Here is a 17,573-nt window from a genome sequence, read left to right on the forward strand (position 1 = left end):
GTGATTTGGTTCCCTTCCAGAGGAGTGTCTTTGCCATTACGTTTTTAACAAATATGGGAAACACATCAAAAAACGGTTTTAAGTGGTAATTCTCCATAAATGTATGATGCTATTCTCCTGCAGCTTGAAAAGTAAAAATATTTCCATTTAAAAACCGTTAAACCGGTACATGGTAAACGGACGCAGAGGTCAATGGAAAAGCGTCGCCTCTAAACTGCTAAAGGACATGCGATGTTGGCCGGCATTTAAAGAACGAGCCTGTTTCTTTTGATTGAGGTTATGAACGAAATGTGCCGTGACAAAATCAAATAAATGAACATTATGAGTAAAGAGCAGTCTCACCCCGACCAATATCATCAAGGATGCCTCGATGCAATTTCTTCTATTACGGTTACTGCACGATCGACAACGAATAATGTTGTTTCAAAAGAACAATGAGCGCATGCCTGCCTGGATACGTGACTTTAAAATACATGCTCAAGTATCTGGTTCGTTCCTTTTCAACATTAAAATGTTAGATTTTACATTGTTGTATGACCTTATAACTCGAAGTCCGTCAATCGTAGGTATTGCACGTTTTTAAAAAGAGAGCAAGTTTGATTCAATATCGTGCAAAGAATTCTTAAAGGTTAACATGCTGACTAGAGCATGCATGAACTATTATTCCTTACACCTTCTCTCATCTCGATTTTGTTTAGATATATTGATAAATATTTTCAATGAAACATTCAGTACAGAAAAATTATTCAATTCGAGCGTCATTCAAAATTAAAATAAAACTAGACATTGAATTCGTCACGGAGATGAATTAGGTGATATGACGCCTTGATCGAGATATTATAACACGTGTAGAAACTCAATGGGAGATTTGGTCTTTAAAAAAAGGAACACCGTCCATTCATTTAACACGCCCACGTAATAGCTCATTAGAAGATTTTCTACACTGCGCGGCCGATCATCTGAAATAGTTATTTTAAATTATTTATTTATTTCTTATATTTAGACAGGGTGACTCATTATCACCAATAATGGTGGTCTTCCGTGAGACCCTGTTAAAAATAATAGGGAAAAACAGTAATAACAAAATCATTAACATAAACTCATAACTCATAACTCAAAACAAAATCGACCGAGTCAAACAGAAATTCAGTCTCTGAAAAAAATCCCACCCTTCATTTATAATGCGGTGACTTGTCGGTTACGAACGACAGGCTTCGATATCTACTCAATCTATCAAACAATACGAAATCAAGCTGTAGTAAATACACATACAAGAAAGTTTTAAAAAAAGGAGATGCCATAATAAAATCATTGGCGATGATTCAAAATTTGGATTGTTAAAAAATCCAGCAACGTGTTCTGAGGTCATATTTATTGCAATTTTAGAAAGTTTTATCTACCAGCGTGTTTTGAACACTTTGTTCAATTGAAATGTGCGTGTGATATCTGTGTTAGGTATATTAAAGATCTATGCTATTTCTTATACATTTTTAGGGGAAAGGGGGATGGTGTGAGACAAGCTAGAAGGGGAAAGGGAACCATGCATCTCTCGTATCATTTGATTGCGTTTGAGAAATTGTCATTTCTGTTAATATGATTTAGGGTTTTTTTCATTTGTAACGACTACATCATTGATTGTATGATCTATTTCATATTACAATGACAGGATTATGCTTTGTTCTTTCTAAAGATATCATTGTGGAAATAGAACCTACTGTGCTTTTACACATGTATCAAATTTAAGCTGTTACTTTTATACATAAGCATTATTATTTTAAGTCTTATGTTATATAATTTTGCACAATTGTGTGTCGTAATTGTGCAAATAATGTTTTCGATTTTGTCTGTTGAGATATAAAAAAATAAAAGAACACAGCCACTGTGGAAAGGGCAACAATGTGTGTGTGTGTGTGTGTGTTTTTTTTGTGCGCGAACGTGTGTGCGTGTGTGGGTTTGTAAGACGTGTGAAACGGTGATAATCATATGTATACATAACATCCAAGTGGGATACACTGGCAACTGTGGATATCCCCGGTTGATAACTTTCGTATTTTTTTTTCCAATTTTGGTATAAGTGACCCGAGAGGAGTCTACTACCCATTGCCATCAAGAGTTCCAAGACATCCACATTTTCATAGTAAGACGCCACAATTCCGAACGCTACTTTGTGTATCATCTGAGATCTTAAAACTCTGATAAATAACCAGCGCCAAGTATTAAAGCTCATACATAAAAACAGGAGGCTAAATTCTTGTTATTCTTTGACAAAATGTAATTTTATTCATTCTGGCGGTCAGATAAATGAATGAAAACACATTTTGTCAAAGGAAAGGAATCTTTAGTAAAAAAAAAAAAAAAAAACACCTCAAATTCAAATATCCCCAGTGTCATAGTTAAAGATAAATATCCCCAGTTGGCACGTTGTGCGCATGCGTGTGTGTTCATGTGTATTTTAGACAAAAGTGTGAATTGATTCTTGATGTCTCATGTATTTTTCTATAGTTTAAATGATTAGCTTTTCATTTCATGATGAAGGATATATATCAAATTTACAATACAGTCTTTAAGAGGCACCTGTAACATTATGGATCTTCGGTGACTGGTCCCTCAGAAACAAGTGCTATAAGCCAGTCAACGATAATTTATAACTTCAACTGGATGCAGTTAACAGCGTTGGTCTATTGATTGGATTTTCCATATAATTGAATTATATGGAAAAGGATACAATTCTTGGTTGTACTCGGGAATTGTCAGTTAATATATCACCCTGTCTCTCTCATTCTCTCTTGCATAATGAATATATGAATATAAGTTTGGGCCTAATTAGATTACTATCACTGGTGGAGGAGAAAGAAGCTCTCTCTTGCTTGACCACAAGAGTTTATTCCCAGCTTTTCAATCAGGGGTGCCACACAGTCCCTCTTTTAGAACAAAGGTCATATTAAGATAAATAAACAACAATTAGGTACCGTGTTTACACTTCACTATAGTAAGTCCAACCAAGTAGCTAAAAGCTTGTTCACATCCTAGTTCTGAGATGGGTTTCCACACACACTACCATTTCAGGAGGCCTTCATGCATATCATGAACATAATTTTGTTTTCCTACTGATTTTATACATTCTCGAGTGTAATAGTAAATACATTGCCTAAAATAGTACACCCTTATGTACAAAACTCATCATTTCATTAAAATATTTATGAACAATATACCGACGATATATGTATCTGAACACTACAGTATATCAGCATTAACACTCTCTGGATACACTTTCACTTCCATCGCCTATATACAAGCTCATTTTCCACTGCTACTGTCACTGTTACTGTCGCTAAGCGGCTGATTAACTAATAACACAAAGTCAATGAGAAAATTGGACTTTGTACAACAAACTATGAGTCAAAATATGACACTAACAGGTACAAACCATAATGGAAGATTTTGCTGCCTTCACCATTATATCGAGATTTTGACCGCGATCAGATATTGGATTTAGTATATTTGTAGAATTAGGTCTCAGCTACAACATAATAAAATCAATCGAATCAAATTCAAATGTTTTCCTATATTCACAGTGGCCCCATTTTGTCGTCAAAGCATTCTAACAGCAAACATCAATAAAACAGCGGTTCATAACATATCAGAACATGAAAGAAACATTGGTAGACACCAGCCAGTCTGATGAGCAATTTTTGCTAAAAAGTGATTTCAAATTGCTAAAAATAGTATAAGGAAAACAAAGCACTGAGGTGGGGAAAAATGAATTCAGTACGGACAGCTCATGCAATCACGCGCGCATGCGTCCGCGCGCACAAAGTTGTTCAATGTTCTAAAAGTTGTTTTAAAATGACTGTACGGGTCAATGTCGCTATTCATACTAGCGACATTGGAGTCGGCAGAGCTAGAGAATACAGAAATAAACTCGGACTTCTCGTTGCCTCATTGAACAATTACTGCGAATCATCTTTGACCATCTTGTTGGAACAAAATAACATGTATAGACATTTCTGATACCTGATCATTTCAATATTTCTCACAAGACATGGTTCGTTCAGAGGCTGCATTAAGCGGGTAAGGTTACACGCTAGCGATTTGCCAGTTACCCCGATAATAATTTCCACAATCTCAGTTATTACCATTTATGTTAGAGGTTTGGAGACATATATCTAAGCAGACTTTGATATATGTTGCGATATATGTCGGAGGTTTGGAGACATATAACTATGCAGACTGTTTGAAAAGGGATTTTTAAATATTTTAGAAATTCTCCTTCCTAAAATATTACAAAATGCCTTGGCACCACTCCGGATTCACTCTTGAAAATAATATTTTGCATCATCATACATTATTCAAATCTGTATAGGAAGAGAAAAGGGTAGTATTAGAGGAGGAGGATAACAGGTAAGGGTTTATATTATGTATAGTGTATTTTAAAATTAACCTTTTCAACGCATTTTGTTCCGACAAACGCAAAAAATAGGAATGTCCGAATTTGCTCTCTCTCTCTCTGACACTCTCTCTCTCTCGCTTTCTCTGTGTATTTTCTGTATCTTTCCGTCTCCCTCTTTGTGGGTCAATTACTCATCTTAATGCAACGTTTTTCCTCATGCCATGGCGCACAAAAATTTTACTATTTTTTTTTGTTGTGAGACCACGTTTTTATTTTGAACACACTGCGCCAAGGCCAAAAGGGGATAAGGCGTATTGTATAGAACGATTCAAACCTTGACGATAAAAACGTTCACATATTTTTTTCTAAAATATTCCTCTCAAAGATTTGATTGAAAATATCATTCTTTTATAAACTTCTTTCTCAGTGCAACAGATTTTTGTCCAAGAATCGATTAGCGCATTCACTGCGAAATCAATAAAGTAAATAAAAGCTCTCGCATTCAATACAAATATACTGATACAAACACATTTGCGAACAATAGAATCCATTAAGCAGTGAATATTTGCAAACATTGCATAAAATCACTTTAGTATGATCTTTACAACACTTTTTTTCCATAGAGTAAAAATTCCCAAATTAAAACCTTGCATTGAAAAGTGAGAGCCTTTACCAGCTAGAGATTCTATTCGCTGCTCCCTTGGCGGTCGGGAATTTTTCTTTAAGTCTGTAGCAAGAGAAAAGGACAATTAATGTAAATGAAAATGAAACTTAACCGAGTTAGTCAGTCTGTCTGAAAAAGATGTACTGAATAGTTTCGTTATGAAAAAAAAATAGTTTCACTTAGATGTAATAATTATGTATATGACGTAGAGAGGCACTTAACTAACTTTAAAAAGGAAGGAATAAAACAGAATTAAATAGTTTTTTTTCCAAAGGAACCTCTATTGCCTCTGTAAAAGTGGGTTACAATAGGGGAATATTGGCTTTGCTAACACATTTCCCTCAATTTTTTTTTAATGGTTTTTGAAAATTATTTGTTAATAACAAATACTATATAAAAAGAAGTTTTGAAGGAGAGACATCTGAATATTAAATCTAGAGAACTTTAAAAGAAAATTGTTGTGTTCCAATTTTCAAGAAGATCCAGAGAGTGTTTTTTCCTCAACAAACTTTTACTGCTGGAAAGGTATTTCGAAATCTGTTTGAGAGGCAGAAAATGCAACGCGTATGGTATTTTGTACACTTTTTTCCCATTGAGTTAATAATAATTATATTACTAAGTCTTGTTTTTTACCTGGAGCAGCCTCATTAGTATTGATACTGTTCTCCCTGAGGGCCCTGTAATGATATCATTACCTGGCTTTAGCCAAGCATGGACCTACTAATATGAGCAAAACAACTTGTAAAGGTGCTCAATCATTCAATGTCTTAATCCCTGGTATCCATTTACCTCATCTGGGTGGATTGTGGCTGATGTAGTTTAATATCTTTCCAAAAGACATTAGTCCAGCGGCGCCAGTATCAGTGGACCTTTTCTCTCCTCTTTCTTTTTTTAGCCTACGGGACAATATAATAATTACATCACACACATCGATCTTTCTCCTATAAAACTGCACGAATTGGTTCAAGTGGAGAATAATGATCTACGTATGGCCTCTACGTATTTGTTTGATAGTTCAATACACCATGGATCAAATAATCAAAGCTGCATGATAGTGTGACTTGTAAAACAAATAATATTAAATAGCACCAGAATGCTGTAAACATATTTTGTTCAAAGGTCTGATCGATAGACATGTGAAAATGCCCCTAAATTAAAAAGACTTCTCCTAATTGATTTAGAAAAAAAAAACACTAGACAATGAAGGTCGTAGGTAGTATTTCCAGATCGCACAATTTAGAAAAAAGCTGGAGCAGGAAGCGTACTTAGGCCTAGTTTGTTTCCTCACACTACAGTTTACAGAAGAGAATTTTATATAGATCAAATGCATTGGTCGCAGAAGTGTATGGCAGACAGTGAGAAGGAAACAACTTTCTCTCGTTTAATGTTTAACATGAAAACAACAACAACCCCCTCCCCAAACTAAAAAAAATATAATATAAATGACAGATGTGATGGCTTGAGAGAGCAGCAATCAGCGGTATTTTGCTAATGGGCGTGAAACACATTATATAGAATATACCTTCATTTTTGAAAAGCTATATTTTATCAAGTTCCATGATCATGACATTTACATATTTTCTCTTCTTTCGTAAAACGAGGGATTTTCCTATTCGACTTAAAATCTTATTGGGGTACTAATTGTTTGAGTCACGTCTTGAAACGCTTGTGTAATATCTGTGTCGTTGAATTAAAGAGGGAAAGGCCGAACGACATTCATCACAGAAGAAGCGCACGAAGGAAAATAATTTAATATTCAAGTACCACAATTCACCGCACTAAATAAATATCTAGATTGTCAATTGAATAACTTCTGTCGCGGTTGACGAATAACAAATGACCTGTATGAAGAAATATAAGGAATATTTAAAAGAACCTTTGTTTGTTGATGTATCCTCGCATAGAATATGTAACCTTAGTGTTTATATAATAAAGGTCGAGGCTTTTTCAATTTATACGTTTATAGCTATATTATATAAACATTGAACAAAGGGTTTTTCGTAGTTTTCGATTGAATCAGCATTCTCTGTCAATTACGTTACTCCAAATCAAAAAATTACCTTCCATGAATAATTAGTTATTATAGACATGAGAGACCTATATATTTTTCTAGTACGTAGTTATAATTTATTGAAGAAAAAAAATCTTTAGCATGGGTCTCACGAGTACAATAGTAAATATGATGAACTTATCAAACAGCAAACTTCATGGACAAAATATGAATACAGAAAAATATTTAAAGCAAGTCAAGGTTTCCTTTTTAAAATAAACATGTACAAAAGGCTTCAAAAATCGTAAGATTGTATAGAATCTACATAAAATATATTTATCCAAATCGAAAAATAAAAAGGCTGGGTTCGGATGATAATTATTGTTGTCTCCATCTGTTAATTATGACTTGACGTTTTAGTCTTAGTAAAGCATTTAAATTCAGTTCAGGTCACTATGAACATGACTGACAAAGAAATCGGACAAAATATACAGTTCCTCAGGTAGACAAAGGAACATCCCTTCATTGCTAATATGTAAAAATGTGTAGAACAGGTGTCACATGCATATTCACCTTTTTACATAAATGCATTGAAAGGATGTTCCTTTGTCTACCTGAGGAAGCTATTAGTTGTATCTGTTTCGTTATGGTCAGTATTCACCGGGTGTTGATCGTGGCCGACATCAGACCTGGGGGTGTTTCACAAAGATTCTAAGTTGAACTTATCTCTAAGTTGGACTTAATAGTTATGGAAATGTATAAATGTTGGATAAATACTATACCCTTGGCATTTCGAAATATTTTTGTTTACAATAGTGATATACATTCTTATCCCACACGACACTCATCCGATTTCCACTTAACAAACCCCAAAATTATTATGGCCTATAAATCGATAAGACATCATGGTCCAGACATTTGGAATGCTTTACCTGACAATATTAAACACTCTGCAACTCTTTATTCATTCAAAGCATCGATGAAAAATATTTAATATCTACATATTCAAAAACATCATAAGGGTCTCAGAGGTTTTGATTGTTTATTTAAATTAATTTTAGATGACCAGTTCATTAACAATACGAATCGAACACTCACTTTACCTGCACACACCCACTTGCACACACTTGCACATTTTTCTTCTTTTTTCTTTTATTAATTTCTTTCCACTTTTTATTCAGATACTTTCTGAACAAAATGTGACTCTCTATTCCCCTACATTCTCCTAAAACAGCGCCACGTACGCCCCCCCCCTTCCCGGCTGCTATCGACTCAAGCTTCCTTGCTTATGATAGTTGACCTCTGCATTTATCTTGATTATTTTTACTTACCTCCATACTTTCAAGCTTTCAATTATGCATTTTTTTTAATATCTTATTTTGTGTGTATTGAGTTGTCACTCTTGATGTAAATCAATTATATTATATACTATTAGTGTTATTTGAATGTTTTATATTTTATTTATCAATAAATGCAGGAACATCTGCTAAAAAAAAAAGAAGCTTTTAGCATTAGTATTTTGTCAAAGTTATTTTAAATGTCATAAAATGTTGATTCAGATCATTAATAACAACCTGTTATCAAGGAGATATCATGTTCTTGGTGTGGAATTTATAAAATGTCTAAAATACTTCAATTTTAGATTGTGAATATATTTTATTTTAAGGCTACAAATAGCTCTCCAAAATTGTTAAGTCCAACTTAGAGTTAGATACGACTTAGGATCTTTGTGAAAAGCCCCCGCCCCCCTCCACTGGGCTGCAATAAAAAGGATTGTTTTTCATAACATTGTCATGCTGTATCAACTGAAATAGAAACGTGTTTATCATAGCAATTCAAAGTTTTACGTTGAGAACTGGGTTGCTTGCTAAGTGTGGCAGTGAAACGAGATACGAGACTCTCGAGGAAAATAAGAATAGCAGAGTTAAAAGGGGAGACAAACTCGAAAAATGACGGATACATCACATAATTCTATTCACATCAAGACATAAAGACAAAAGCAAACGGTACACGCCAATCAAGGTGCATTGTAATTGAATTCCATACATGGTTTTCAAGTGTAGGGAAAATGGGGTTGCTGGCTCTAGGGAGGATTGTTTAGGGATATACGTTATAGAAGTTGAATTTCTAAAAGTCTTCTATGTCTGGTGTACTCAGTTTAACATAGTATCTGCTTTTATACACTCAAAAACAAAAGCCATCTTGGAAGAAGAAAATTATGCAAAAGGGTTCAGGAAAGGGTTTGGTTTATCAGTTTTTTTTTTTCTTCAAATATATTGGTTTAGATATAAGGCCGTGGCTATGATGGTATCTTAGATAAGACAAAGAAGGAATGAAAAAAGGAACCTTTTGATGTACTTTTGTACATGACACGTTTTCGTTCAGTACTGTATTAACCATTAGAACATGCATTAGCTTTAGCTCTATTTTGTACGATATAAGTACATCTCATATGGTTATAATAACGTTTATAAGAAGAATACAAATGAGAGGACTTAAGTTTTAATAAATCTTAACGGTTAGGCATTTTTAGTGATTGCTATTTACGGAGATTGTATGCAACTGTTGATAGACGGCCTCGCTCTCCTTTCATTACAGCAGGGATGCCACATCGAACGGTGAACTTTTCGTGTACAATATGCATTCATTGGTATTACGAATGTATCAAATATTATCATCCATCTTATAGTATTATAATCATCATCATCATCTTCATCATCATCATCATCACCACTTGGCATAGTCGTAAGCCTATATCTAAATTACAAATATATTATACTAATACAGTGATATGTAGATTTTTTTAATAGAAAGTAACAAGTTTTGAATTCATTTTTTTTAAATATAGAACCAGTGATAGACGGGCATTCAAGAGGCCTTCAACGCATTTGCTGTACCTTAATAAGACCGTAGGAAACTATCTTTTTTTTAAAAGCTAGGAGGGACTCCACGATCACGTTTGTTTGAAAAAAAAAGCCGCACACAGCAGAAATATGTCATGCTAGATTTGTGGCGCCATAACCGGCCTTGTGAAACCTCCTTTGGCCAAAAGTCGAGTCAGATATATAATAATGATATTAATCTTTTAAAGTCCACTCCAAAAGTTATTAAGTTAAACTGAAAATGGAAATTCTTTTTTCCCAATTGATCGTGAGCCCGGCAGCCACTGAGCAGCGCCAGATCGACGTTGCAATATTCCTTATTGTTGAACGTCAAACAAGGTAGCAGCAACCCCCGTCTTTTAACACTGTTGAATAATATCAAACAAATGTAGATGTTTTCGCTCTTTTCCCGCTTTTTCGACTAGTGGTAGAAATATTGCATTACATATATATTTTTGCCTTGAAATCGCTAGCGAGCACGTATTTTTCTTTGTGACTTTTTCATACCCCTTTTATGATTTTCGCAAAAAGATTATAATTATTACATTCAAGAGGAAACATGACCTTTGATATTCCAAAACCTATTAAAATTCGCCTGTCACTGTTATGGGACCATTATTCCTATTCTACAAAAATAAAACATGTTCGTAATTTGAGGAGAAGTAAAGCCTCCGCAGAGCGGAAGGATGAGAGACGTATGCATAGCAGCGACAAGATTAAACATAACGAATAAGCGCATGCGCATTTTGGGGGAGAATGCATAGAGGTCTATAAAGACGTTTGTCAGAGTATCTCCATCTCATAAAACAGCATCGGTGAGCTTTTCTGTCCGACTCTCTTCTCGATGGTTTTGTCATCTCTACTGATCTTGCATCTGGTTATAATAACAGAAATACGCTGTGGTAAGTATATATTCAATCTTTCATAAGTATCTAGGATATTTGAAAAAATGTTGTATTATTTCTTTAAATGTTTCCATGTATATATTAACCTATACAACTTTGGATGTACTGTCATACACACATTGAGCTCATCAATTGATTTATTAAAAAAAAAAATTAAAAAAAATCAATTCATAATAATACTTTGTTGAATGGGGTAGGGCCCTGCTATGTATAATTTTCTAGATGGGTGGGCGGGAAGGGGGTGTTGTACTTATGGTCCATTCGATTTAATGTTACATTTCATTGAATTCGTATGTGCAGTGTATTGTTATTTATTTATGTGTATTTGATGTATTGTTTTGTTTCTTTTGTAAAGAACATGCTATTTATTTTATTTGGACCCCTATGAAAAACAGCTGTGCTGAATAGTGTGTTCCGTCCGTATGTGGAAATAAATTTTTTAAAAATCCTTTGTGTACTTTAAAACAAAAATTGCCTTGACATCCGAAAAGCAAAATTGTTTTAATGTATGATATATGATAAAATGAAGATTCAAATAATCTGAGGGAAAAACAGGTATTAATGATCTATTTCTGTACAAAGTGATCGAGTAGTGCACATTTAAGCAAGAAAAAACATGAAGGCTAGTCCTTTACCGAATCATTTGCAAAGTGAGATCTTTAGACATGTTCAATATTTTGGACTCTACCGTTTACGTTTACTGATAGTGCATGAATATCTGCTAGAATCATGGTTAAAAAGGTTAGAAGGTAATCCGAATCCGAATTTTGAATTAAGATCATTTGTATGAAAGCAGAAACACGCGAGAAACGGAATGGAAATATTGTGGGTTTTTTTTTTAGAAAGTTATGAATGTTTGAAATATGTAATAACTGTTTCCTATCTCAAATTGTCCGTTTGGCCATAGAAAAATACAATTCATTCCTGTTTTTTCTCCATAGTGCCTTCTGCCTAAATGTACCACTCAAAATATATTATGAATTGCATATTATGATAGGTCCTCTAAACAAAATTCTGAGTCAGACAGTTTAAAATTCCCATACGTATAGCGATTACAACTTTCAAAAATGCAAAGCACAATTAATTTATGTTCGATTTTGTTCAATCTGCTCTTCTGATTTCTGCTTTCTTCTCAAGTAGTTACTCTTAAGATTAGATTTCGCTTTATCGTTGGATTTCCCTTTAACCAAAAAAAAATTCATCAACCTAATGGACTTTGTTGATTTCACTTGGCAGCCGAGATTCGTTTTACTCGGTGTTAAATTTCTTCGACCGATATTGTGTTAACTGTAATCTTATACAAATCATGTATTATCCTTCTACGGCAGATTTTAAATGAATGAAATAGAATACACATACAAATGCAAAGTTTTGTTAATTTCTAATATAGTTTGTTCTTTTCTCGGATGAGATGCTTATTGATATAATGCACTTAGTTTATTACTACGTTACAGACCTGATAACATATTTAATCCTTATTTAGATTTGTCTCTGTTTTTTTTTAATCAGCGCTCAGAAATTAGAAGGATACTGTAAATGTTAAAACTAGATTTACAACAAACAAAGTCGTATAAAGTTCATAAACAACAGAACTGTAAATTAAATATAAATGCGATTAAGGAATGTTTTCTTTATTTATAAAATGCCAATTCCATACGAGTTTATGATCCATACATATACATGTAATATTTAAGATAATTATAAGAGCAGCATATTTTGCTGTGAACTACCTTTTTGTGAACCCTGCTAAACGTAATATAAAATAGAATATCCATAAAAATGAGGGATTTCCTTAATTTCAAATTCTTTATAATATAGGCAAATATATAGTTTGTCTTACAGTGATGCTTGTACGCCATATTTTGTTTCACACACACACACTCACACACCTATACACATACGCATGCACCTGATCCCAGAAAATCTCTCTGGAGGCCAGCGTTAAAAGGATAATAATAATATTGATAATAATAACAATAATAAAAGTATAATAATATGATGATAGTAATACTACTACTAATTACAAGGGTAGTATTTTTGTAATAGTTCTAGACATTTATGCTTATCCAACTCCTTTGTTTTCTGTCAGCTTTATTTGAATTGAGATTGTTTGTGTTGGCCTGATCATCCAGAAATTAAATCTAGCCAATATTTACATAGTGCAAATGACATCTTTGTTTAGGTTCTTTGGTGCAAGGATTTAGACAATATTATTTGCATGGGTGGGAAGAATATTGAACATCAAACAAAACGGAACTACAGTTTTCTAAATTTCAAAAGAAAAACTGGACCAAATCTGGGTATCAATTTTCATATCGGTTATCTTCAATAATCGTGGCGTTCATGTCCGTTGATCATATTGACGGAAGTAATTGCATCCTCGGGGAAATAACTGAGTGTATTGTAATGGTCGATCCCCGCAAATTCTTCAGGGAAAATAAGTCGTAACTGATTTCTTGTTTTATAACTGTATGTCAGCAATAGGGAATGTCATAACAGTCTTCAATGAAAGAGTATATTACATTGGAACATGTGAGATTTTTATTTCCTGCGCCTCACTTAGATATTTAATTCAAAAGCAAAAAAATATTCATTTAATTCATTTAATACATTTAATTCATATTGATCATTGAAATAGTAAGTATGGATTCGTAAATAGGGGCAGTTAAATGCATGTACGTTTCCATTACTTTCATTCAATTTTATTTATCGTGCCGATCATCCTTTCCATCACGCCAAAACCCAAGGAAAGAACAAAGTTGGTCGAAATTAGAGAACATGGTATTTTTTTTTTTTTCATCTTGTCAGAGGTACTTTATTCATTTACAAAAATAACCAACACACAAATCATTACATCATAACAAAATTTTACATTCACTTTAAGTATTTTCTTAAACTATTAAGAGAAAATCCTCAGTGATATAAAATATCCCCGAAGATTTTCCTTAGTTCCCAGATGCTATTTCAAAAGCTCTCAAAAACTCTCCAAAAAAAATACTATGTCCCGAGAGCCCCTGAAACAACATCCGAGATGTTATCCAAGAGTAACTCGTATTTAAAAACATGCCATATGAAAAAGCTGTTGTATGGTTTACCTTGAAAATAATTTAACATATACATCAAATAGATTGCGTATTGAGCATATGCAACGATTGTATTTATATCTGCTCCATTTGCATGTTTGAAATCAAAACCAGCAATTAATAATTCTTCGTTTAATATAATTTTTTCTTTAAAGTTCAATTCAATCAATTCCACAATACGTTTCCAGAAAAGCTTTACGCTCGGGCACTCTAAAAGAACATGAACGAAAGATTCTGCTGTTTTACAAAAAATGCAAAGGTTTTCATTTACAATTTTCCATTTGCACAGATTGTATCTAAAGGGTAAAATCCTATGAAATGTCTTAAAGTTGAGTTGTTTTATTTTATTGTTTTTCAATGTCTTAAACTTAAATTTTAATGTATCTCTCCAATCAAAATCAATGACAAGGTTCAGTTTACCTTCCCAAAATGTTAATACAGCTGGTTCTCTTTTCTTAAAGTCACACAATAGGCTATAGAAATGGCTAGATTTCATTGAAGATAGTCTTATAAAATCAAGAACAAAAGAACATGGTATTATACTCGCTTTTTTCAAGGATATTCGTTTGTTTTTATTTTGATAGTGCGAATATGATTAAATATATAACCCCCTCGAAATAATTTAAAAACTCAAGAGTGATCGATTATATATCTCTGGTGATGGCGTAATCGCCACTAAATTCAGTAACATTTGACAGTGGGATTATTCTTTTTTTTTATATGATACCACATTTGTTATGATTTTTTAAATCATGGAATGTAAAGTAGATGAAAATGAGGGGCAAGGTCAAAAGTGAAAAGTTGCAAAAGGCACTGTTTTTGTTCGACGGTTCGTTCAAGTTGCCCTATAGCCCGGGTCATTTTTTCAGGTGTTAACCTAGGCATGCATGATTTAGAAAGTTGATGACCAAACAGTAGCAAATATTGCAAATAAGTGCATAAATTCCAATTTCACCTTCTTTAGAATTTGGCATTCATGTGTAAACAGTAGGGAACAATAGTCCTACTTTCACTGACAAATATCACATTCTCTTGTGTCAGAGAAACAAGAGTGCTCTACATAACGACGCCAGTGCTTATACCGTGTGAGTCAAAAAAAAAGTTTACACCTAGAAAATTGCTAATTATTTTTAAAATCATCTATGAACAGTAAATTATTATACATCTCATGAAAGAGTGTTTTATCCCAAATCATTTGGTACCATTTTTTGTGTGGTATGTGTTCACGCTTGGATGAACAGGTGGCATTGTTTGCGAGAGTGCAAATATCGACTTGCGCCAAAGTGATGCCTACAGTATGTATTATGTTGGGATAAGCGGAGTGAGATAATGGATTGAATGTATCAAATGAAATACATTGCATATGTTTTTTTTTTGCAAAGGGCAAAGTCACACACACCCACACACACGAGCAAAAAATGTTCGTTGATATTTGGATCTGCAAAGACCGAATTAATACCCAAATCCCAATAGTTTTATTCAAACATCACATAGGCAACTTTGGCGCAAGTCCAGATTGAGTTTCCAAACTTTTAAAAGAGGTTTCGTTGGATTGAACCGCAATAACTGTTTGCGACGTATAAAGATACTCGCCAACCTTCTTGAAAAGGTTTTAATTTTTCTAGAGAAATGTTGTTTTAGTGGTGTTTATTGTATATCAATCCAACAAAATAGACATTAAAATGAAGAAAAAAATAGTTTTATCACTCCTAAATGTTACAAATGCTTCTTCTCTTTTCAAGACACGTTGTTCCGTTTCCTATCATCTTTACAGATATGCAAAGGACACTTCACTGTCACTCGGATCAAATGACAAGACTGGGGGAATAATTAAAGTGCAAAATTGGATGATTGCAGCTAGGTAAACATATCGTGTTTATCCTTCACTCTGCTTTCTTCTTGCGAAAATTTGCTAAGTCTGAAGAACTGATTGGTGCCAGGATTGTTTCAAACTGTCGATTACATGCAGTTTAATTTTGGTGGAAAATTGTGGTTTTCTTTCGGTTTCGCTAATCAAATTTGTATAGTAGTCTGTTTGCCCCTTCTTGTTGCCGTTCAATACAGCAAAATATCTTTAACTATTTAGGGATGGCGAGTGTTACTCTAATAATAGCTTTATTAGTCATGAATTTAAGAATGGGACTGGCAAAGAATGATACATTGGTAACAATGCATGTTACCATGAGAGCGTCTATACAGAACTCATCTGCAGCCCAGGAGATAACCAACGACGGTGTTCTAAAGGATGGTGTAACGTCATCATTGCTGTCCTCTACAGCTCTGCCCCATATGACCTGGTCAACGAGTGGTTTCACATCTCACTCTTATAAAAGCCGCAGTCATCAAGAGTCAAACGCGACCGACTCGGTAGAATCCTCAGGCAGCGGCTCTACCAATATGCCTAGTTATGAAAACGTCTCAACAGAAAGTTCGTTTACTGAGAGGGTCGAGCTGACTCAGTGGAGCTGGGGCACGGTAACATGGTCCTGGTGGTCCTCACTGACACTGATGTCCTCTATCTTGGGTGTCCTAGGTAACCTAATCGTCATAGTAGTCATTTGGCAACGTAGGATGATGAGTCGCTCCACTGACACTCTCATCAGTTCCCTTGCGGTAGCTGACTTCTGCACCTCTATTTTCATCCTTCCATTGCCCACAGCAGTTACTATTCCTTCTTCAATTCTAGGGGAACTCTATTGCCGCTTTATTTTCACGTCCTACTTCTTCTGGTTGTCTGTCGGATCGTCGATCTACACCTTGACCTTAATCTCTTTGGAGCGTCTCATCGCGGTGAAGTATCCTATCGAGTTCAGTCGCTTCGCCAGTAGACGTCACACGTCTCTAGCGGTTGTCACCGTCTGGGCTGCGGTCATGATCATTGACCTCTTCCTAATTTTGACTTGTTCTGTAGACGGCACTAGACACACTTGCGTCGTGAGGTTTAGCTCTTCAGCCGGACAGTACACCGTTGGCATATTAATTTTCATGGTATACTTTGTGGTACCTACAACCATCATGCTACTAGCACAGGCTGTCACTGCGTACATTCTCCACAAGAATTCCAAACGGTTCCGAGGGGGTAACGACCGTAAAGACCGTTCTAATCCGTCCTACAACCTTCTGATCGCCAAGAACCGAGTCCTCAAGATGCTATTCATGGTTGTCATGTTATTCATCATTTGTTGGGGACCGAACAACATTGCTTACTTTCTCTACAACGTCGGCGTCATAAGTCCGGGTTACCTCTACGGCGACACAAATCATATTCTCACTCTCCTTGCGTTCTACAACTCATGTCTGAATCCGATCGTCTACACAGTTCGGCATCCGAAGTTCCGTGCGGCAATCCGCGGATTGTTTACAGGTTCCGAACCGGAGAAAGATGCTCTTTTCGAATACAAAACGGAATCCAAAGCTCCGTCTCAAACCAAGGAATATGAACCAAAAATTTAAACTTGAATCAGTATCAGAAAAGATTCGGTATCTTTTCTTTTCATCTATTCATATTATATCGAATGGTCGTGTTTTTTGTTTAATAATTTTGTAGTTCTAGGAGCAAAAGGGAAATTGAATCAAACTTGCTGAACAATGTAATAATGTTCCACATTTACAAAAAATCTGTAGGACATTTTGATGTTCATTCACAATTACCGAATGAT

At 34.6% G+C, this 17,573-nt stretch overlaps 1 protein-coding gene across 1 annotated transcript; it reads left to right on the forward strand.

The window, feature by feature from the left end:
- Positions 1 to 16,488: 16,488 nt before the first annotated feature.
- On the forward strand, positions 16,489 to 17,367 carry LOC115927924 (trace amine-associated receptor 7a-like). Its single transcript, XM_030994277.1, has one exon. It carries the CDS (start codon positions 16,489 to 16,491, stop codon positions 17,365 to 17,367), a length of 879 nt encoding a protein of 292 aa, XP_030850137.1.
- Positions 17,368 to 17,573: the final 206 nt, after the last annotated feature.

The sequence above is a fragment of the Strongylocentrotus purpuratus genome, unplaced genomic scaffold (genome assembly GCF_000002235.5).
Source record: "Strongylocentrotus purpuratus isolate Spur 01 unplaced genomic scaffold, Spur_5.0 spur5_scaffold_21, whole genome shotgun sequence".
NCBI classification, from domain to species: domain Eukaryota; kingdom Metazoa; phylum Echinodermata; class Echinoidea; order Camarodonta; family Strongylocentrotidae; genus Strongylocentrotus; species Strongylocentrotus purpuratus.

What these genes read in the sequence shown, in the direction of transcription:
- LOC115927924 (XM_030994277.1), top strand. Translation starts at nt 16,489, where the DNA reads ATGAGTCGCTCCACTGACACTCTCATCAGTTCCCTTGCGGTAGCTGAC.